This window comes from Podarcis melisellensis (genome assembly GCF_964234715.1).
Source record: "Podarcis melisellensis genome assembly, chromosome: 12".
NCBI lineage: Eukaryota > Metazoa > Chordata > Lepidosauria > Squamata > Lacertidae > Podarcis > Podarcis melisellensis.
The window spans coordinates 55,949,079-55,971,411 of NC_138544.1; the positions used below are offsets into that span (position 1 = coordinate 55,949,079).

Here is a 22,333-nt window from a genome sequence, read left to right on the forward strand (position 1 = left end):
GAGCGGAGATCCTTTTTGGAGATAATATTATAGTCAAATGAAATTGCAGGCAGGACATAAAATATAAGCAAAGGAATGAGAATGATAAAGGAATGTAACATGGAAAGTTCCAGCAAAGGAGGAATGGATGCAAAAACTTGTGGATGCAAAAACTTTGCTTATATTTTTTTTATAAAAGAATGGAAATGGTTTGTTGAATGTTTACAGATGAATTGTAAACGGATAAGAACAGTGGCATGATTATGGTAATATATTTAAAGTACATATTTAAAGTAGATGAATAAACGAGCAAATTAAGTTAATTTGGATATGCAGAAGATATTAAAAATAAATTTAGAGAGGGAAGGAAGTCACGTTTTGAAATGTCAAAAATGATTGTAAAAATCAGTGAAATGTAGAAACCTGAAAAGTATAAATATTTTTTAGAAAGATAAAGGAATGTAATATGTATGTTACAGAAATCAGTATTACGTTTAAGGCAGTAGAGAAAGGATTTGAAGAGAAACATCATGAAAGGAAGGCTGGATGTCAAAATGGCTCCGAGACTTTTTATCTGACTGTCTACCATGGCATTCCCTCTTCAACCAAGTTGAGGAATTTCAAGGTGCTTAGAGCAACATCTTCCAGCTCACAGTCTTTGGTCCCTCAAGATTAACTGTGATCTCCAAGCAGAAACAAAGCCGAAAATTTCAGAAACCCTGAAGTCATCATTTGTCCCGCTCGACTTTGATCACAGCATCGGGCTGGAGAATTCCTTATCCCAATAACTTCATTTTTTGCAAAGAAAAGGGAAATGAAGGACAAGTTTTTCTAGCCCTCCAGACTGCACAGAGAGCTGTTTGCATATATTTTATTTTTAACCAACTAAACTTTTTATTGCACTAGCCGTAGACCATGGCATCATTCAGAAGGAGAACAGAAAGGGGAGGAAGGGAAAAAACAACAATAACCATAAAAATAATCAGGCACAGACATACAATAAAACCACGGTCACGGCTACTAAAATTATTTGTTGCATTAAATAGAATAGAATAGCAGAAGATTCTCAGGGGAGATGTGCCAAATTAAATATTGAAATCCCCTTTGCAGTTGACCGCTATTCTGTCTAGTTCCTTCCTCCTGATCTTCTTAGCTGCCGGCGCATAGAGTGCTACTTTATAAGTAACAAAGTCCTTGGTGTCACTCAGTAGCCATTTCACCCATCCCTATGCACGATCAAATCCATAATCTTTCAATGTGGGTGAGGGACATGTGACCCCCTCCTCTCAAATGTTGGAACAAAGTGGATAAGGTGTTGTGGCAGTCCTGCCCCTCCATCGTTACACTGTAATTCGCAGCGCCACCTGTCTGTGGCCAAGTGAACTTCCGCGTGACGACACCCTTACATGCTTGTTATACGTTACGATTAGATTGATCGATATAGATATAGATCACAAAATGTATACAGCTAGTTTACATTGTGACCTGCCCTGAGATCTTGTGTTGAATGGCGGTAAATAAATCTTAATGATGATGATGATCCTTCCAACTCTATTTATTTATTTTATTTATTAAATCTATATACCACCCTTCATCTGAAAATCTCAAGACAGTTCACAAGATAAAAAATACAGGACAAAAGCCACAGTTCTGTGAGTCTATGATTCCAGCAAAATCGGCTTAGAGGGCCGTGTTGTAGGTCTGTAGATCCACTCACCAAGAGTGGCCAAAACATGGCGAAGTTCGGCTCCCATGACCTTGCCGTTCCCTTCCTTGTCGAAAACCCGCAGGCCTTCCACGAAATCCTCGTAGGTCCCAGTGTCTTTGGCTTTGGAGATGTGCTGCAGCATGGGCAGGAAGGTGTCGAAGTCTAACATCTTGTTGTTCATTTCTGAGGATGGACAAACAGGAAATCGGGTTAGAGCTATCCACCCGTTTAGCATGCAAGTTAAGGATGCAAACAATAAGGAACAAGGGGAACACCCAAAATATAACATGAAGGCTCTGAGATCATGGTAAGGGATACATCGCCACCGCCACCACCATCTTATTTTATTATTTATACCCCTCCCATCTGGCTGGGTTTCCCCAGCCCCTCTGGGAAGCTCCCAACAGAATATTAAAAACACGATAACACATAAAACATTAAAAACTTCCCTAAGCAGGGCTGCCTTCAGATGTCTTCTAAAAGTCTGGTAGTTGCTTTTCTCTTTGACATCTGACAGGAGGGCATTCCACACAGGGCAGGCGCCACCACCGAGAAGTCCCTCTGCCTGGTTCCCTGTAACTTGGCTTCTCGCAGCGAGGGAACTGCCAGAAGGTCCTCAGAGTTGGACCTCAGTGCATAGCTGACAACTTTCCCCTTTTTAAAAGGAAATTCCCTGATTCCGAATAGGATTGCTCGCAAGAAAAGGAAAAAAGTTGACAGCTATGCCTCAGTGTCCAGGTGTTCCACAGGGCGAGCGCCACCACCGAGAAGGCCCTCTGCCTGGTTCCCTGTAACCTCACTCATCTCAGGGAGGGAACCACCAGAAGGCCCTTGGAGCAGGACCTCAGTGTCCGGGCTGAACAATGGGGGTGGAGACGCTCCTTCAGGTATACTGAGCCAAGGCCATTTAGGGCTTTCAACGTCAGCACCAACACTTTGAATTGTGCTCGGAAACGTACTGGGAGCCAATGAAGGTCTTTCAGGACTGGTGTTACACATAGATGGTGTGTGATGGAATAAAATGTCAGAGTGAGACCCCTCCTCAATAACCTGTAGCTCATTGGCACCAACACTCCTAAGACGGATCTAGAAGTGAAAGTTGAAGTTGCCGTCACAAAAACAGGAGAAGTCGTCTCTCACCATCAGGTTTGGGCCGGCCGAGGACCTTGAGAACTTCCGCCTGGGTGGGATTTGTCCCGCAAGCCCTCAAGACGTCTCCGCACTGCGCGTACGTGATTTTCCCTTCCCCTTTCGGGGTCCGGTCGAAGAGCATGAAGACTTCCTTGAATTCTGTATAGGAGAGGAGAAAAACACAAAATGCTTGTTGAGGAAGTAGGAGAGATGGCTGAGGAAGTCAGGAGAGAAGAAAGGAAGGGAAAGGTGACAAGGAATGGATGCAATTGCAGAAAAAGTTTCACTTGTTTATGAAAAAGACAAGCCTTCATTAGCATTATTATTTTCATGGGATCCTGACCCCCTGTGTTTTGCTTTGCTTTTTGTTTTTATTTTTATGAACTTCGCTGTTGATCTGGATATCAGAGATGTTTACATTCCATCTCCTGTGGACATCCTGGAGGAACTGCAACAGAGAAAGAACCAGGTCAGGAGGCTAGGAAAAATCAGGAATTGCTCAGAAACCCATGTCAGAAATTGACCTCTGAGGCATTCCAGGGCAGGACAGCAGTCTTCAGTGCAAAAAAAATAAATAAAATGAAAACACCACAAGCACATCCCACTTTGTCTCTAACATCTCTATAATTAAATAGGCATTATGGGCGTCTGTGGCAATGAGGGTTCATTAGCTAATGGCTAGTGAGGTGGCGCTGTGGGTTAAACCACAGAGCCTAGGACTTGCCGATCAGAAGGTCGGCGGTTCGAATCCCCGCGGCGGGGTGAGCTCCCGTTGCTTGGTCCCTGCTCCTGCCAACCTAGCAGTTCGAAAGCACGTCAAAGTGCAAGTAGATAAATAGGTACTGCTCCGGCAGGAAGGTAAATGGAATTTCCGTGCGCTGCTCTGGTTCGCCAGAAGCGGCTTAGTCATGCTGGCCACATGACCTGGAAGCTGTACGCCGGCTCCCTCGGCCAGTAAAGCGAGATGAGCGCCGCAACCCCAGAGTCAGCCACAACTGGACCTAATGGTCAGGGGTCCCTTTACCTTTACCTAGTGAGGTGGTCTGTCTGTGTCTGGGTTTTATCACTTCATGCCACAACATTTCTGAATGTCCCCCCCCCCGCCAAAAAAAATCAGTGCACATAGAAATGTAGCACATAAGAGTAAAGGGTTCAAGCTAGCCTTTGCCTTCCTTGCTACTTTATTTATTTATTTATTTATTTATTTCACTGAACAAATAGAATATTTTTAAGGTTTTTATTAATAATACAATAAAATTAAAAATAAAAATAGTAACAAAAATACAAAAATAAAAATAATTAAAAACATGCAGATTTTCCATTGCTTATTTTCCTTTAACTTGTTTCCCGGACCTCCTCATACCTCCCTTTTTTGTATTCCAATTCAAATTGTTAGTTCAGCAAATCCTTACCATTAAATTTTTACCTGTTTCTAAGCCTTTCCCCCCCCCCCTCATATTCCCTTAAAGCATTACAGCTGGAAACCACTTAATTTCTATCCAACATCATTCTAACATTCATTAATTTTGCAATATTTCTGTAGGTAGTCTTTAAATTTCTTCCAGTCTTCTTCCGCCGACTCTTCTCCCTGGTCTCGGATTCTGCCAGTCATTTCTGCCAATCCCATATAGTCCATCACCTTCATCTGCCATTCTTCCAGGGTGGGTAGATCTTGGAAGACACAAGATCTACCTTGCTCCTTTTTTAATGCAGGGAATGATTCATAGCAGAAGTTTTTGAGAGGCTGCATGTTCACTCTGAAGTGGTCCGGAGGGCAGATCATCTGGGAACCTGGACGCAATTCTAGGTTGGGCTTACAGGATTGGAGGTTCCTGACCTCGTATGCCAGTTGGTTAGAGCATGGTGCTGATACAGTGGAACCTCGGGTTGAGGATGTAATCAATGACGGAGGCACGTCCACAACCCACAGCATTCATATCCTGAAGCACTGCGTCTGCGCAGGCACGATTTGGCGCTTCTGCGCATGTGCGAGTGACGAAACCCGGAAATACCATACTTTTCGCTCTATAGGACGCACTTTTCCCCTTCCAAAAATTAAGGGGAAATGTGTGTGCGTCCTATGGAGCGAATGCAGGCTCCTTGGCTCCAGCGATAGCAACACCAAGCCTCCGAAGCGCAGTGGGAGAGCTCCCCCCACACTCCAGAGGCTTCGCTTTGCTTTCCCTGAAAGGCAGCTATCCGCAAGCCTTCGGAGTGCAGCAGGAGTTCCCGCTGTGCTCCAAAGGCTTGCGGATAGCCGCCTGAAGCCTGGAGAGCGAGAGGGGTCGGTGCACACCGATTCCTCTTGCTCTCCAGGCTTCGCTTCTCTGGAGAGGCGCTGCACAGTTTTCCCTCTCTGCACAGCGCCCCTTCAGCGAAGCGGGAGGAGAAATGGAAGGGTCCACAACCCTTAAACACATAACCTGAAGCATCCGTAAATGAGGTATGGCTGTAATGCCAAAAATTGTTGTTGTTGTTACTACTACTACTACTGTCACACCTCAGGTTACAGATGCTTCGGGTTGTGTGATTTCAGGTTGTGCACTGTGCCGAACCCGGAAGTACCGGAATGGGTTACTTCCGGGTTTCAGCGCTTGCTCATGCGCAGAAGTGCTAAATTGCACTTTGCGCATGCGCAGACAAAGAAGAAGAAGAGTTTGGATTTGATATCCCGCCTTTCACTCCCCTTCAGGAGTCTCAAAGCGGCTAACATTCTCCTTTCCCTTCCTCCCCCACAACAAACACTCTGTGAGGTGAGTGGGGCTGAGAGACTTCAGAGAAGTGTGACTAGCTCAAGGTCACCCAGCAGCGGCATTTGGAGGAGCAGAGACGAGAACCTGGTTCCCCAGATTATGAGACTACCGTTCTTAACCACTACACCACACTGGCTGTGGACTCTACGGGTTGCAAATGTGCTTCCCGCACGCATCATGTTCACAACCGGAGCGTCCACTGTATTAGTATTTATAAGCTGTTTGTTCCCTTCATGGATCACTGCCTTGCCGTGGCGAAGGGGCTTGAATAACTCAGAGAAGCTATGAACTATGCCATGCAGGGCACCCAAGATGGACAGGTCATAGTGGAGAGTTTTGACCAAATGTGATGCACCTGGAGCAGGAACTGGCAAGCCACTCCAGTATCCCTGCCAAGAAAACTCCATGGACAAAGACAACAGGCATATAAAAGTTATGACGCTGGAAGATGAGCCCCTCAGGTCGGAAGGCATCAAACATGCTACTGAGGAAGAGAGGAGGACAAGTACAAGTAGATTCAGAGCTGATGAAGCAGCTAGGCCAAAGCTGAAAGGACACTCAGTTCGAGAGCTGGACCATAAAGAAGGCTGATCGCCGGAGAATGGATGCTTTTGAATTCTGGTGCTGGAGGAGACTCTGGAGAGTCCCATGGACTGCAAGAAGATCAAACCTATCCATTCTGAAGGAAATCAGCCCTGAGTGCTCACTAGAAGGACGGATCCTGAAGCTGAGGCTCCAAGACTTTGGCCACCTCATGAGAAGAGAAGACTCCCTGGAAAAGACCCTGATGTTGGGAAAGATGGAGGGCACAAGGAGAAGGGGACTCCAGAGGACGAGATGGTTGGACAGTGTTCTCGAAGCTACCAGCATGAGTTTGACCAAACTGCGGGAGGCAGTGGAAGACAGGAGTGCCTGGCGTGCTCTGGTCCAGGGGGTCACGAAGAGTCGGACACCACCAAACGACTAAACAACAACAACAACAAAGGTGTTTGTAGAGCCATCTCCCAGCACACCATAAAACCCGCTGAATAACTTTGGGTTCATTATTGGGTGGTTGGGTTTGTTTTGTTTCGAAGGTTAGCCTTCCTCACAAGATTGTTGTACAGACAGAAAGAGTGGGTGAGTAGAGAAACAAAAGGACTCAAAGCTCATTCTAACAGCTCAGTTGCCTGGAGCGTGGTGCTGGTAATGCCAAGGTTATGGGGTTGGATTCCCTTAAGGGACAGGTGTATATTCAGGTGTATATTCCTGCATTGCAGGGGGTTGGACTAGATGACCGCCAGGGTCCCCTTCCAACTCTATGATTCAATGGCCTACTGCTGTCTAGCGATGGGAGAGAAATCCTTCTTCACACTCCCTGGAACAAAATATGATTAGCTTGCAGCTGCTGCTCTTTGTTAATTGCTACGCACTGCTGTGCCTTGAATTTCTTTTGGAGGGGTATTATGTTACAGATTTATACTTTAATCGTATGTTTTGGTAAACCATCCCACGGCTTGTGCAAAGGGGCAGTCTATAAATCGCCTCTAATTCAAGTTTCCCCAACCCGGCACTTTCCAAATGACTACAGCTCCGAGCCAGTTTGCACTGAGTGAACAAATTTGTGAACTGAAGCAGGGCTGTCCTTTGAAACCCGCCCTTTCCCAAATTTTGTGATGCAATTTTCCAATCCAAACTGTGTGTGTAAAATGCGAATGCAAAATGTGTGTGCAAAAATGCATATATATTATTGAACTATTGTATTGTATTATTGTATTTTAATATTCTGATGGAAGCCACCCAGAGTGGCTGGGGAAACCCAGCCAGATGGGTGGGATATAAATATGTTGTTGTTGTTGTTGTTTAGTAGTGTCTGACTCTTTGTGACCCCATGGACCAGAGCACGCCAGGCACTTCTGTCTTCCACTGCCTCCCGCAGTTTGGTCAAACTCATGCTGGTAGCTTCGAGAACACTGTCCCACCATCTCGTCCTCTGTCATCCCCTTCTCCTTGTGCCCTCCATCTTTCCCAACATCAGGGTCTTTTCCAGGGAGTCTTCTCTTCTCGTGAGGTGGCCAAAGTATTGGAGTCTCAGCTTCAGGATCTGTCCTTCCAGTGAGCACTCAGGGCTGATTTCCTTCAAAATGGAGAGGTTTGATCTTCTTGCAGTTCATGGGACTCTCAAGAGTCTCCTCCAGCACCAGAATTCAAAAGCATCCATTCTTCGGCGATCAGCCTTCTTTATGGTCCAGCTTTCACTTCCATACATCACTATTGGGAAAATAATAATCCATTATTATTATTATTATTATTATTATTTGAAAAGTGTGCATTCAAATGCACATAATAATAAAAATAAGCCCAAACGCACTGTTTGCTTGAATAGCTTTGTACGTTAGGTGAAACTGCAGGCAGGAATATTGGGAGAAGTGCAAACTAAGATGCTGATAAAAATTTTATGAGAACCTGTTTGTAAAAAATCAGAAATCAATGATGAAATGCAATGAACTCAACTTAGCCTGGAAAAAATGAGGAACTGAAAGCAAAAATTGACAGGCCCTCTCATCGCGATGCATGTTGAGGATCTATTTTTTGATGTGTTTTGCTTCTTGAAATCTGTTCAGTAAGCATCTGCTTGACATCTGTTGAAAGGTTTTCCTGTCTATTTTTTCACATGCAAAATACGCATTTCAAATTCATTTCTGCTGAGATGAAATGCAACGTATCGTTTTGCTGATAGCTTGACAGACAAGGCTTAAGCTGCAGTGTGTGTGTGTGGCAGCAATGATTTTTCTTCCTTTCCCGACATTTTCCCCACAGTATTTTGCACAGCCCCGGCTTACACTCGCAGAGCCAGTGTGGTGTAGTGGTTAAGAGCGATAGACTCGTAATCTGCTGAACCGGGTTCGCGTCTCCGCTCCTCCACATGCAGCTGCTGGGTGACCTTGGGCCAGTCACACTTCTCTGAAGTCTCTCAGCCCCACTCACCTCACAGAGTGTTTGTTGTGGGCGAAGAAGGGAAAGGAGAATGTTAGCCGCTTTGAGACTCCTTCGGGTAGTGATAAAGCGGGATATAAAATCCAAACTCTTCTTCTTCTTCTTAATGGACCTCCCTTGCAGCCACTAAGGTCATCATGCTGAAAGACTTGACGGACACCATTGTGGTGTAATCCTACTCAATACGAGACCCTCGTTGGCTGGGATCACCTATCTGACTGCTCCGTGAAAGAGAAAGGAATAGCAGCTGGGGGCCAGTGGGAGAATGATGCACAACAGCCGCCACGATCAATTGAAACAGGGACAAATCGTAGAATAATAATAATAATAATATTTTATTTATACCCCGCCCTTCTCGGTTCAGAAAACCAGGCTCAGGGCGGCTAATAACAAATTTAAAACACTTAATTGATGCAACAAAAAACCAGGTAAAGGGAAAGGGACCTTTGACCATTAGGTCCAGTCATGGCCAACTCTGGGGTTGCGGAGCTCATCTTACTTTATTGGCCGAGGGACAGCTTCCGGGTCATGTGGCCAGCATGACTAAGCCGCTTCTGGCAAACCAGAGCAATGCATGGAAATGCTGTTTACCTTCCCGCCGGAGCAGTACCTATTTATCTACTTGCACTTTGACGTGCTTTCAAACTGCTAGGTTGGCAGGAGCAGGGACCAAGCAAAGGGAGCTCACCCCATGCGGGGATTCGAACCGCCGACCTTCTGATCGGCAAGTCCTAGGCTCTGTGGTTTAACCCACAGCGCCACCCACGTCCCCACTAATAAATCTACAACACTTAAAATACAAATCCGGGGACATTAAATGAAATCCGGGGACATTCAAGGGACGGATTTTGTCCGGGGACAGATTTGTAATTCTGGGGACTGTCCCCAGGTAAACGGGGACATCTGGTAACCATACCATACAGCTCAATATTGCCTATCCGGCTTGGCTGGATGGGAGGTTTTTAAGCAGAGGTTGGATGGCCATCTGTCATGGATGCTTCAGCTGAGATTCCTGAATTGCAGGAGGTTGAATGAGATAACCCTTGGAATCCCTCCCAACTCTTCAGTTCAACGATTCTGTGATTTCTACCCACCACAATTGCCATTTTGACCCTGAAATCGCAACACCAGACTCTTTGATCCAGCCCCCCTCTCAGAGTTTGCCCAGTGAAAGCTTCTATTCTCACCCTGTTGTCTGCAAAGAATCCCGGATGCAAGGCCTGTTATTTCATTTTTTTAACAAGGGAACACGATGGCAGCAGCGGTGACAGCTCCCACTCTGTGGCAGCTGAACAAACATGGAAACTTTTCTAAAGCATAATAATGAAAAATAAAAATATCAGCCTCTTCTTCTGCTTTCGCTTGGGCCTATCATTATCTAAACTCCTTGTCAGCAGGATCCACTGGGTTCATGGAGGAGCCATTGAGAAAAAGCTCTGGCTTTGCTGACCACAGACAGTGGGATTGGGGTTGTGGGGAATGGCTTACCAAGAGAAGGAGAAAAAGCTTTGGGAAGGCAATCTGGGTCAAATCCCCCGGAAGCCCCAGAGCAATGATCATATCCAATTTGTCTCGCCTAGAGAGCTGGACCATAAAGAAGGCTGATCGCCAAAGAATGGATGCTTTTGAATTCTTGTGCTGGAGGAGACTCTTGAGAGTCCCATGGACTGCAAGAAGATCAAACCTCTCCATTCTTAAGGAACTCAGCCCTGAGTGCTCACTGGAAGGACAGATCCTGAAGCTGAGGCTCCAAGACTTTGGCCACCTCAAGAGAAGAGAAGACTCCCTGGAAAAGACCCTGATGTTGGGAAAGATGGAGGGCACAAGGAGAAGGGGACGACAGAGGACGAGATGGTGGGACAGTGTTCTTGAAGCTACAAACATGAGTTTGACCAAACTGTGGGAGGCAGTGGAAGACAGGAGGGCCTGGCGTGCTCTGGTCCAGGGGGTCACAAAGAGTCGGACACGACTAAACGACTAAACAACAACAACAACAGCAGCCAATTGTTGGAAGCCACAGGAGGGAAGAGTGGCTCTTCAGCCTAAATCCTGCTTGCATGTTCCCCAAAGGCATCTGCTTGGCAACTGTGGGAACAGGATACTGGGATAAAGCGGTCCTTGGCCTGTGGGAAACCCACAAGCAGGACACAAATTCAAGATCCTTCTCCCTTCCCGTGGCTTCTGATGTGCTAAGCACATTTGCCACATGCCAGACCACCCCTGTTATCTACAGCTTTCCTCCCCAGCGTTTGACAGCCCAAACAACAACCTCATCTGTTTCCATACGCTCTTTAGATTAAAATATTTTGGCTCCCCCCCCCCCCGCTCGCCCCTTTGCAAAATCTGGCATGGGTGTGTCGCAAGGATGCAGCTTCTCTCAAAAGACTCCTGTTTTCTTTCTCTTGCTTTCGACTCGTTGCAAAGGCAGACCTTCCGTGGAGGAGAAGTCTCTCAATGACCAATAGGCATGAAGGGTCTGTAAACGAAGCCTGATGAGGAATAGTTGAAGGAATTGGGTATGTTCAGCCTGGAGAAGAGGCAACTGAGCGGAGATATAAGAGCTATCTTCAAATATCGCAAAGGCTCTCTCATGGAAGATGGAGCAAACATCTCTATGATTCTATGATGCGCGCTCTCTCTCTGAAATAACTGTTAATGTTGCTTCAGAGAACAGGTGGATTTGTGAAAGACAGAAAAGTTACTTACCTTCAAGCTGTTCATTGCTGAATTCAACCTGAAAGCAAAGAGAGAGAGAGAGATTATTCACTATGAGGATTCTCCCTAATGTCCCATGACATTGACAAGGCTGACACTTTTTGGTGCGCTCATTTTGTTTCTCTTACTTGAAACAAGTGCTGTGTTGCTTATGCATTAACAACTCCCAGGCTGCGCACCTGTCCTTCAGGGGCACAGTTACCCCATTCAGGACCAGGGAGTCCCCCACACCTGCCCACCTCCTTTCCCCAAAAAACAGTACTTCTGTCTCGTCAGGATTCAGCCTCAATCTGTCCACCACCATCCATCCTCCAACCGCCTCCAGACACTCACACAGGATTAAAATGCAGGGGCTAAAATGAAGGGGCTTGAAATATACTCGGAGTCGAGAGTGGATTTCATGCTCTTTATTCCACTCATAGTGGTGAGGAGGAATGGAAGTTCCCCCAGAATGTCTGCCTTATATACACTATTTACACAATGGACCCCACGTGATTGGCTATTTCCGGGTTTCTCCTGTAGGCCAATCAGGTTGCAGATCCCCTTCTACCTGAAGCTGGATTGGGTGGCTCCTGTGGACCAATCAACTGCTTCTTTCTGGATCCTATTGTTCTAGGACCAATCAGACTGCTGCATTCTGGATCCTATTGTTCTAGGACCAATCAGACTGCAACCTTATGGATCCTATTCAACTCAGTACATGACAGGGCTGCAACCAATATTTCCTTTTTAATGCCTTGTAACCTGTGGGGTTTTTTGGCATTTGTAATAAACTGTGGAAGGGCCTAAACTATGCCTCTTTCCTGCACAGAATATCTTGTTCCATTATCTCAGTGGATGGAGGCAATAAGCTCAACTTTGGAAAAGGAGTTGAGGACTCCACCCTTCAGGGATTTTGACACAAAGGCAGCATGTTTGCACGCCCAGGCACACACACAAAGAAAACCTCGTCTCATAAAGACACCACAGTCTCCGCTGTGCCTCATTATCCTAAAAGGGAACAGAGACCTTGTAAAGTGTGTCCTCAAACCCTTAAATCTTGCTCCGGGGGTCTTGTGTAATGTTTATTTGTCTCAGCAGTTTAAGCAGGTTTCCTCAGGAGGTGGAGTTTTAATTTCATTTTACAAACAGCAGCAGGTTTTATATATTTTTTACAAACAATACTCAGGAGAAATGTGGTTCCTTTTGCTAGGACGATTTCCTGGGACAACACCAAGCGAAGAGAATGGGACCCTGGTGTTCCCAAATGTTCCTAGTGCTATTGCAACATGTTTTTGGGAGTCTAATGAGGACTGGCACCTTGAGCGTGTGGTTGTCTGTGTTGTTCCTTTGACTCCTAAACTGAGTTGATGCAAAGCCTCCATCCTTTGATTGAGAACATGCCTCCATCGTCTTCCACAGCCTGGCGGGAATTAGTGCAAAGCACTGGCAAAGGAGAGGTGCAGACTTTTCAGGGAAATGACACGGTCTTTTGGCAAGTGCCACAGCCAAAAATATAAAGCATTTCACAGACTGGCTGTCCCCCCTGCTAATGGACTTCAGAAACATGATTTCATATTCCATGCCCTCCCTCATTTCTCTGATGAAAATAGGGATGTCCCATTCCATAATGAAAATTTTAGTATTTATACCCCACCCACCTGACTGGGCACTCTGGGCAGCTTCCAACACACCGTATTTTTCGCTCTATAAGACGCACTTTTCCCCTCCTAAAAAGTAAGGGGAAATGTGTGTGCGTCTTATGGAGAGAATGCAGGCTGCACAGTTATCCCTGAATCCAGGAGAGGGAGAGGGATCGGTGAGCACCGATCCCTCTTCTAGAATTAGCAATAGCTGCGCGAAGCCTCTTCAGGTCAACGGGAGGAATGCTGCATAGTGATCCCTCTTGCTGTTCTGACTTTGCTTCGCTGGAGAGGCACTGCACAGCTTTCCCTCTCTGCGCAGCACCCCTTCAGCAAAGCGGCGGAAGAAATGGAGCCCCTTCTCCCACTGCACCACTGCAAGATTTCTGTTCTCATCCTGAAGCAAAGTTCTTAACCCGAGGTACTATTTCTGGGTTAGCGGAGTCTGTAAAACGAAGCATCTGTAACACGAAGCATCTGTAGCCTGATGTATGGAAGTGAGAGCTGGACCATAAAGAAGGCTGATTGCCGAAGAATGGATGCTTTTGAATTCTGGTGCTGGAGGAGACTCTGGAGAGTCCCATGGACTGCAAAAAGATCAAACCTCTCCATTCTGAAGGAAATCAGCCCTGAGTGCTCACTGGAAGGACAGATCCTGAAGCTGAGGGTCCAATACTTTGGCCACCTCATGAGAAGAGAAGACTCCCTGGAAAAGACCCTGATGTTGGGAAAGATGGAGGGCACAAGGAGAAGGGGATGACAGAGGACGAGATGGTTGGACAGTGTTCTCGAAGCTACCAGCATGAGTTTGACCAAACTGCGGGAGGCAGTGGAAGACAGGAGTGCCTGGCGTGCTCTGGTCCATGGGGTCACAAAGAGGCGGACACGACTAAACGACTAAACAACAACACCCCGCTTATCTGGCTGAGCTTCCCCAGCCACTCTGGGCATCTCACAACAGAAAATTAAAAACATGACTAAACGACTAAACAACAACAATCTAGCTCAATATTGCCTGCAGCCTTTCAGGGTTTCAGGCAGAGGGTCTCTCCTAGCCTTACGTGAAGATGCCCTAGAGGGCTGAAACACTATCCTTGTAGTCGGAAACCCTTTCCTGGCAGGAAGATGCAGTGGCGGAACTCTCTGCCGTCTTTTCCTTGAGCCTGACAGCTGCAAAAGGCGATGGGAGTCGGGCCAGGAAAAAGCATGCTCGCCGCTCACTGTCCTCCTTCCTTTTACGTTCGCAAACAAGTGGTTCTATTTTGGACGGTGACAAAGAGTGAGCTCAACAGGAGCCAGGTAAACGACAGAGGAGGCAGGCGCAGTTGTCTGGCTATTAAAAGCCTGACGGCTCATCCCAGTTCCAGCTACCTCTGCCCTTCTCAATCCCAGGCAAAGAACAGACTGTGCTCATCGCATGAAATAAAAGCAAGTGGCAGAGCGCAGGTGAGAAACCCCAAACATCTCACTTGTTATGGCTTTATTTCATCATCATTAATCTTTATTAAGGTCCAGAGACCCAACAAATCATTACAAAGCAATACCCAATTCAGACAGCCTACCTCCAGGTTAAACAAGCATTTTGTTTAGAATATAGGGATCATTTGTTCTTGCAACCACCAATAAAAACTTTGCCACTGCTCATGTTCTAGCATTTGTCCGGTCTTCCAATAGGAACCTGACATAGTGAGCCTCTGATTTTCCCAGGAAAGGTACCAGCAAGGGTAGTATCAGTTCAGCCCTAGCTTGCTCGTATTTCGCACAATGCAACAAAATGTGTTTTATGGAATCGATGTCTTGAGCACCCGAGCAAAGTCTGTCCTGGTAGGGAACTCCTCTCAAACTGCCATCCAACACTGCAGAAGGAAAGACATTTAGTCTGGCTTTGGTGAAAAGCCTTCAATAGTTTGGTACTGTCAGGTTTTTAATGTAAGATGTTAACTTAAAGACATACCCATATTGTACTCCTACTGCCAGTGGACTACAGACTGCGTGTGATCGAGATCGCAAGTCACTGTGTACGTTATCCCATATTATGGCTTTATTTGTTTGTTGCACAATCACAGGACAACTCAACTCTGTATTTTTTTCAAAATAATGTAAGAAAGGGGCAAACTTCACAACCGTCCCTCGCCAATGTCCCCAAAGGAACGGGGCGTTGTTCTTAAAAGTCTGAGATGACTTAACCGTGTAAACAAACCACCGTTGCTGTTCTTTGTGGGCAGGAAATGGCCGTCTTTAATATTTTCTTTCTCATCAAATTTAGAAGCAGAGAATACAGACGATCCTTTTTACTGCAAGAACGTTAAAGGGACCTGCAGGATGAGGCCAAGAGCCCATTAGGGCATGTTGAATTCCCAACTTTCAAATTCCAAACATGAGGGGTGCTAAAATGTTGGCACATGACTTGGGAATCCAAGAGATATTTTGGTTAAATTAATATCATTTAGTTTTGCTTGGTTAAGCAAAATGGGTATGAAATTGCATAGAAACCATTCAAAATAATTTCTAAGTACTTGCAGATTGTGTGTGAGAGAGAAAGAGTGTGTGTGTGATATTCATTCATTCATTCATTCATTTAGCATTACCTGACAATTTCGGAAGATAAAATTAAAATTTTTTGGTTTTCCGAAAGCCGTCTTTCATCGAAGGCAGACTTACAGAGATAAACATTGTGCAGTTGCAATAATAATAGCCGATTCCTCACACCCCAAAACATATTTTAAAGACCGCTTGCTGAAGAAATTTGCAAAAGTTCACCCCTGAAAATGACACACCCTAATGGCCTCCTAGATTCCTGGTCTCCCATTGGCCGACCAGATGCCTGTGGGAAACCTGCAAGCAGGATTTGAACACAGGACCAACTCTCCCTACTAGCAATTCCTGCTATTCAATAACACCCGACGCAGCCAAAATGGCTCAAAATGTATGTAGAGAGAGAAATCCACAACCATTTGCCTCCACTATGTCAGCGGGGTGGCGATTGCGTGGTGAGTTCCCTCCCTCCCCCCAGTGGAAATAAAGACACATGACACAATTATTAAGGTTAATGGGCTAAATAAGGCCACAACTTTATTGGTTGCAGGTGATGAGAGGTATTGGCTTAGGCATTGGTCCTAACCAACTATAGCCGACTCCAGCCTGTCCTCTTGAAGTCCGGGAAGGGTTAACCACCAGTAGGGGGAGTCCTGCTGATGCACATCAACTAGGAACTACCCCGGGGTCACCAATAGGAATGTCCTGGGAATTTCCATCTGAATTATCCTCAACAGAAATGACTCTGGGTGTGTGTGTGTTTTTGGAGGGGAAGGTGCTATTAAACATTTTTTTCAATTCATGATAAATCATTTCCCAATACTCTTTTACCCTTTTACAGGCCTGAGATCCTTAATCTTAAGGAAAGGAGCAGATAAGAACATAAGTAGAACTCTGCTGGATGAGGCCAATGGCCTGTCTTGCCCAGCATCCTGCTCTCACAGCAGCCAAGCAGGATTCGAACACAAGACCACATCTCCTCTCCTGTGCTTTCCAGCAACTGACCTTCAGAGGCATTGCTGCCTCCAGCTTTGGAAGCAGAGAAGAGCCATCACAACTAGGAGGCGTCCATAAACCTCGTTTACATGAATTTGTATCATCTTCTTTTAAAGCCATCTAAGTGGGTGGCCATCATTGTCACCTGTGGGAGGGAGTTCCACAGTTTAACTACCGTATTTTTCACTCCATAAGGCACACTTTTTTCTTCCTAAAAAGTAAGGGGAGATGTCTGCGTCTTATGGAGCAAATGTGTGGTCCCTGGAGCCGAATTGCCCAGGGGGAAAAAGCAGATCATACTTTTGTTTTTGAAAGAGGGAACTGGGTGTTGAAACAAAGCCGCTGATCGGCAAGCGATTGGGAGGGAGATAAGGGACGCTAGAGATAAAGGAGGCTGCCTGGGAGGGGGGAGGTAAAGACTGCAAACTTGCAAGGAGAGGAGACAGGAATACTAAAGCAATGAGGAGAGAAATCAGAAGAAAAGGAGGAGCAAAAAACTGCTCCAGCTAAGGAAAAGACACTAAGGCAAACAAGAGGGAAGGGAGTGTGGAAAGGAAACAGCTGGTCCGTGGGATCGGAAGAGAGATAAGGGATGCTAGCAGTAAAGGAGGCTGCCAGGGAGGGGGAGGTAAAAGCCCATGGATCCTCAGGATTTTTGCATTGGGTCACCCCGAATTCACCATCAGATCACACAGCATGTCCATGGCTACAGCCTGCACCAAAAAAACCACGCATCCACTATTTCGTTCAGATTTTTTTCTTCTTTTCCTCCTCTAAAAACTAGGTGAGTCTTATGGTCAGGTGTGTCTTATGGAGTGAAAAATACAGTATGTGCTGCATCGATCTACCTGCTCTGTGTGTCGTACTCCATTCTCTGGTGGAGGAAGCCTCTTGGGCACCTGGGACAGCGTGCCCAGGGGCGAGCCAAACTGGGGCGTGTAGCACCCAAAGGGACAGCAGGGCACCCATATGGACAGGGCATGCCACGGAGCCTCAGCGGCCCTACAACTGGGTGGGGAGGCAGCGGGCAGACAGCATGGAGCCTGCAGGCACCGAGATGCATGGTTTGTGTGCACTGTAGGCCCCGCGGTGAGTACTGCCCAGCATTTTGTCACCCCCTGTCAGGGTGACACCAGGGGCGGAGTGCCCCTCCTAACTACCCCACTGGATTTGCTCTGCCTAGCGAAGTATGGACATCATCCAGGATCACGCCAGCACTGTGCCAACTCAAGAAGCTAGGAGGCACAGATGTGGACTGTCAAGTTGAGATGGGCCAAGCCTTCTTAACCTAGAAGAGTTTGGACTTGGTATCCCGCCTTTCACTCCCCTTAAGGTAAAGGTAAAGGGACCCCTGACCATTAGGTCCAGTCGTGGCTGACTTTGAGGCTCCAATACTTTGGCCACCTCATGAGAAGAGAAGACTCCCTGGAAAAGACCCTGATGTTGGGAAAGATGGAGGGCACAAGGAGAAGGGGACGACAGAGGACAAGATGGTTGGACAGTGTTCTCGAAGCTACCAGCATGAGTTTGACCAAACTGTGGGAGCCAGTGGCAGTGGCGTAGCATGGGGGTGCAGGGGGGGCTGGCCGTACCGGGCGCAACATCTTGGGGTTAGGGTTAGGGGGCGCAAATCCACGGGTTAGGGGGCACAAATCCACGGGTTAGGGGGCACAAATTACTTGCCTTGCCCCGGGTGCTGACAACCCACGCTACGCCACTGGCCAGTGGAAGACAGGAGTACCTGGCGTGCTCTGGTCCCTGGGGTCACGAAGAGTCGGACACCACTAAACGACTAAACAACAACAACACCTGCAACCTGGGCATAGGTTAAAGGGGCTCACAGCAGTAACATCCCAGCAGATCTCACTTCTCCATTCGTCACAACTTTGAATGCAGCACAGAGCAAGCAGGTCTCTGTGTCTCCAGCTTCCAGCCTGTTTCTAGCTCAGCTCACACCCAAAACTCTGTTTCTCCTATTTAGCAGCTAGGTGAAGCAGAGAGAGCTTCACCCGTTAGCCTGGAGGGTGGCTCCTACAACTGAGCTCATTCTTTTGGGATGCGAATGAGGGTACTTAAAAGTGACCAGCTAAGCTCCTCGTCTTACAAATAAACTTGTCTGAGCAGGTCAGCAACTGTTTAGATTCCAACTCTCGCTGGGCACAGGAACCCAAGACTTGGAAGAGACTCAGGGCATCATCCAAACTGACACCCCCCCCCCAAAAAAAAAAACTCACAACACTGTCCTTAGCTCCGGTTGATTTACTTGTGGTGCTTTCAAAGCTATCGTACTTGTTTTTGTGTCAATCACCTTGTAGGGAAGAAGGAGAAGAAGAAGAGGAGGAGGAGGAAGAAGAAGAGGAAGAGGAGGAAGAGGAGGAGGAAGGAGAAGAAGAGGAAGAGGAGGAGGAGGAGGAGGAGGAAGAAGAGGAAGAAGAAGAAGAAGAGGAGGAGGAGGAGGAAGAGGAAGGAGAAGGAGGAAGAGGAAGGAGGAAGGAGAAGGTGAAGGAGAAGGAGAAGGAGAAGGAGAAGGAGAAGGAGAGGAGGAAGGAGAGGAGGAGGAGGAAGAGGAGGAGGAGGAGGAGGAAAAAGAAGAAACTTCACCCAGTACCCAAGGAGGGAACAATCCTCCCCTGCCTTGTTAATGCACAATTTAAGGATGTCAAAAAAGACACTTACTTTGATATTTGCCGGGTTAAACTCCACTTCCTTGCGGACTTCTGGCTCAGGTGGGGGTGCTGGTTTAGGGGCTGCTTTGGGCTCCTCTTTCTTAGGTTCTGCTTTCTTGGGTTCTGGTTTCTTGGGGGCCATGGTGGTGGTTCTGCACCGGGATGAAGGAGAGGCTGGCCGCTCAGGGGGTGATTCAACAGAGCAGAGGATGTCCCTCCTGGCAGAGGCCTTTATCCACCTCCTGGTCCTTGGATGTCACACGCCGTGTCACTTGGCTTCCAAATCAACCCCCTCCCCACCTCAGCCATCACCCCCTCCCCAGCCACACATACCATGTCTCACAATAGGGCCATTCCTATAAAAGGAGAAGATATCTGGCCCGGCTATTTTGGAGCGTCCGCTTAGGGCATTGTTCTGAATTAGCGTTGAAATGGAATGATGGTTGGAGGGTATCGGGTACGGAGCCTGGAGAGAGAGGTCAGAACAGCCCATCTTGGGGGGGCAGGAACGTGGCCAGTATCGATTTCATCCCCTGAGGTGCAGAGAGGACGGCTGTTCCCCAATGGTGCTCCAGGCTCAACATTTGCATCCGAGGGAGAAAGGAGGGAGGCTGGAGCTGGTTTCATCGCAAAGCCGTCCGGAACGAATCAGTTTGGAGGAAATTAACCAGCGAGGAGTGATCACAGAAAGAGCTGGCAGGTTGCAGTTGGGTTTCATAGAATTGTAGAGTTGAAAGGGAGTCTTCTAGTCCAACCCCTGCAGCTATTTTTATTATTATTATTATTATTATTATTATTATTATTATTATTATTATTATTATTATTATTCCACCCACTCTGGGTGGTTTCCAACAAATTAAAACCCAATAAGATATCAAACATTAAAAACTTCCCTATACAGTGGTACCTCGGGTTACATATGCTTCAGGTTACATACGTTTCAGGTTACAGACTCCGCTAACCCAGAAATAGTTCTTCAGGTTAAGAACTTTGCTTCAGGATGAGAATAGAAATCGTGCTCCGGTGGCACGGCGGCAGCAGGAGGCCCCATTAGCTAAAGTGGTGCTTCAGGTTAAGAACAGTTTCAGGTTAAGAACGGACCTCCTGAATGAATTAAGTATTTAACCCGAGGTACCACTGTACAGCACTGGCTTCTGATGTCTTCTAAAAGTCAGACAGGACCAGTGCTTTTTTCCTGGGGGGACACAGGGGTACACATACCCCTAAACATTTTGAAAAAAAAGGGATGTGGTCTAAACTACTGAGCTTCTTGGGCTTGCCGATCGGAAGGTCAGCGGTTCGAATCCCCATGACAGAGTGAACTCCCGTTGCTCTGTCCCAGCTCCTGCCTACCTAGCAGTTTGAAAGCACACCAGTGCAAGTAGATAAATAGGTACTGCTGCAGCGGGAAGGTAAACGGCGTTTCTGTGCACTCTGGTTTCCATCATGGTCACCCATTGCACCAGAAGTGGTTTCGTCGTGCTGGCCATATGACCCGGAAAGCTGTCTGTGGACGAACGCCAGCTCCCTTGGCCTGAAAGCAAGATGAGCGCTGCAACCCCATAGCCGCCTTTGACTGGACTTAACCATCCAGGGGTCCTTTACTAAGTTGGGCCTCATTGAGGGGCAGTATTTCAATATGAGTAGGAAAATGAGAGTACCTCTAAACATATTTTTAGGGGAAAAGTGCTGGGCAGGATTAAATCAGGGTAACTTCAGTTGAATCTCCTCTAAAACATGAGACTCAAGTTGACTTCCCTATGGAGAAATGTTGCATTTTGGGGGACTTTCCAGTTTGGAGAGAAGGTGAGCAATGCCTGTTGCATGATGTTTGTTGCTTTCCTTCAGACAGCTAAGTGCTTCAGAGGCAGAAATGTTTGGCAAAGCCTTGGCGATTTTCTGCTGCACAGTATATTCTTCAGACTCGAGCGAGAGTCTCAGATTCCAGCAGGGCAGGGATGGACAGCGGACATTTAGCCTGAGATATCCTCTGACTTTTCTTTTCACTGGATCTCCTGAGATATAAGATCTGCTTTTCCCCTTTCCCTCTCCTCTAGCTCACCCCCTTCCCACCTCCTCTTCAAATCCTCACCTTATATACTTTAAACTTTTAAATGTTAGAGCCGCAGCACTAATGTCCTTTTAATTCTGCCTTATGTGGACAGCATTGTTCTGTTGAGGCCCGCCGTGCTTCGCAGACCGCAAATCTCTGGGAAATGTACATATATAAATAAGTTGGCCGTGACTGACAGCTATTTATATCCTGCTCTCTGGTTGGCTTACAAATGCCAAGGATGAGACAGTACTTGTGCTCGGGTTCACCTGTCTAAAAGACATGGCACAAAAGGAAAAGGCGTCTGGAGGGAAGAAAAGAAAAGCAAGCTCGGGCGCTAGTCCTCCGTTGCAAAGTTCTTGTAATGTAGGGTTGCCATATTTTGAAGAGCAAAAAAGAGGCTCTCCTTCTAAATGCCCCAACTATATAGAAGCTGTGATATATTGCTGAGGGCGGCAGTAGAAGAGAAAAGGAAAGCAAGTCTTCACCACTAGTTATGTCTATGTCGTATCCAGAAAGTATAGCCAGTTTGGCAACTTTTAAAAATCCACCTGGACAGAAATTTAACCCTGAAAAAGAGGACGTGTCCTGGAAATAGAGGACGCATGGCAAGCCTACAATGACTGGAGCTGTGGCCGAATCACAGATCCCAAACCCAGTCAGGCTGATTCAGGTAGCCCAGGATTTCCCCAGGTTAGTTTGGGTCCACTTTGGGGCTCTCAAAAGGTGGAGGGCAGTCTGGCGACAAGGCGATCGGGGAGGAAGGAGACAGACAGGTAACCGGCCGATTGTGTCTCCTTCTCTCCCTTCCTGACCGCATGTTTCATTAGGGATTCAGTCCCTAATTAAATACTATTCAATCCCCAAAAATCAGTCTGGGAACCAGACCCAGGTGAGGTCAGCCCCAGAACATTCTGGGTCAATTTGGAGGTGCTCTGTGTGGGAATCTTCAGGGATGCAGGAGAGGATTTATTGTTTGATTATAGCCTTTCCAACTTGTGTAAACAAGTTCACAATTTAGCAGAGTAATATTTCCCTTTTTAAACTCACAGTGGATGTGTTTGCTCAGGCTCGCTAAAGCCTCTATAATAACTGGTATTTCCCCCTTATTTCCTCATAAAAGATAAGACACGACACAGTCTTCTATAAAATTATAAAAAGGTTTACTCACATCATTCTGTTCACAGTTTGATCCCAGA

The 22,333-nt window shown here is 46.7% G+C and overlaps 1 protein-coding gene across 3 annotated transcripts in view; it reads right to left on the reverse strand.

Annotated features, from left to right (window-relative positions):
- The window catches only part of MYL3 (myosin light chain 3), a 101,409-nt gene that overhangs the window by 11,316 nt on the left and 67,760 nt on the right, over nt 1–22,333 (reverse strand). The window contains exons 2-5 of one of the 3 annotated variants that reach the window (XM_081882745.1): nt 19,092–19,250; nt 11,254–11,281; nt 2,828–2,977; nt 1,697–1,870 (exon numbers count right to left, since the gene is read on the reverse strand). In XM_081882745.1, coding sequence (XP_081738871.1) covers nt 1,697–1,870; nt 2,828–2,977; nt 11,254–11,281; nt 19,092–19,223 — 484 coding nt within the window. In that variant the 5' untranslated portion in view covers nt 19,224–19,250. Of the gene's footprint in view, nt 1–1,696; nt 1,871–2,827; nt 2,978–11,253; nt 11,282–19,091; nt 19,379–22,333 lie in introns of those variants that run through there. The other 2 variants (XM_081882746.1, XM_081882744.1) reach the window with 2 other exon arrangements.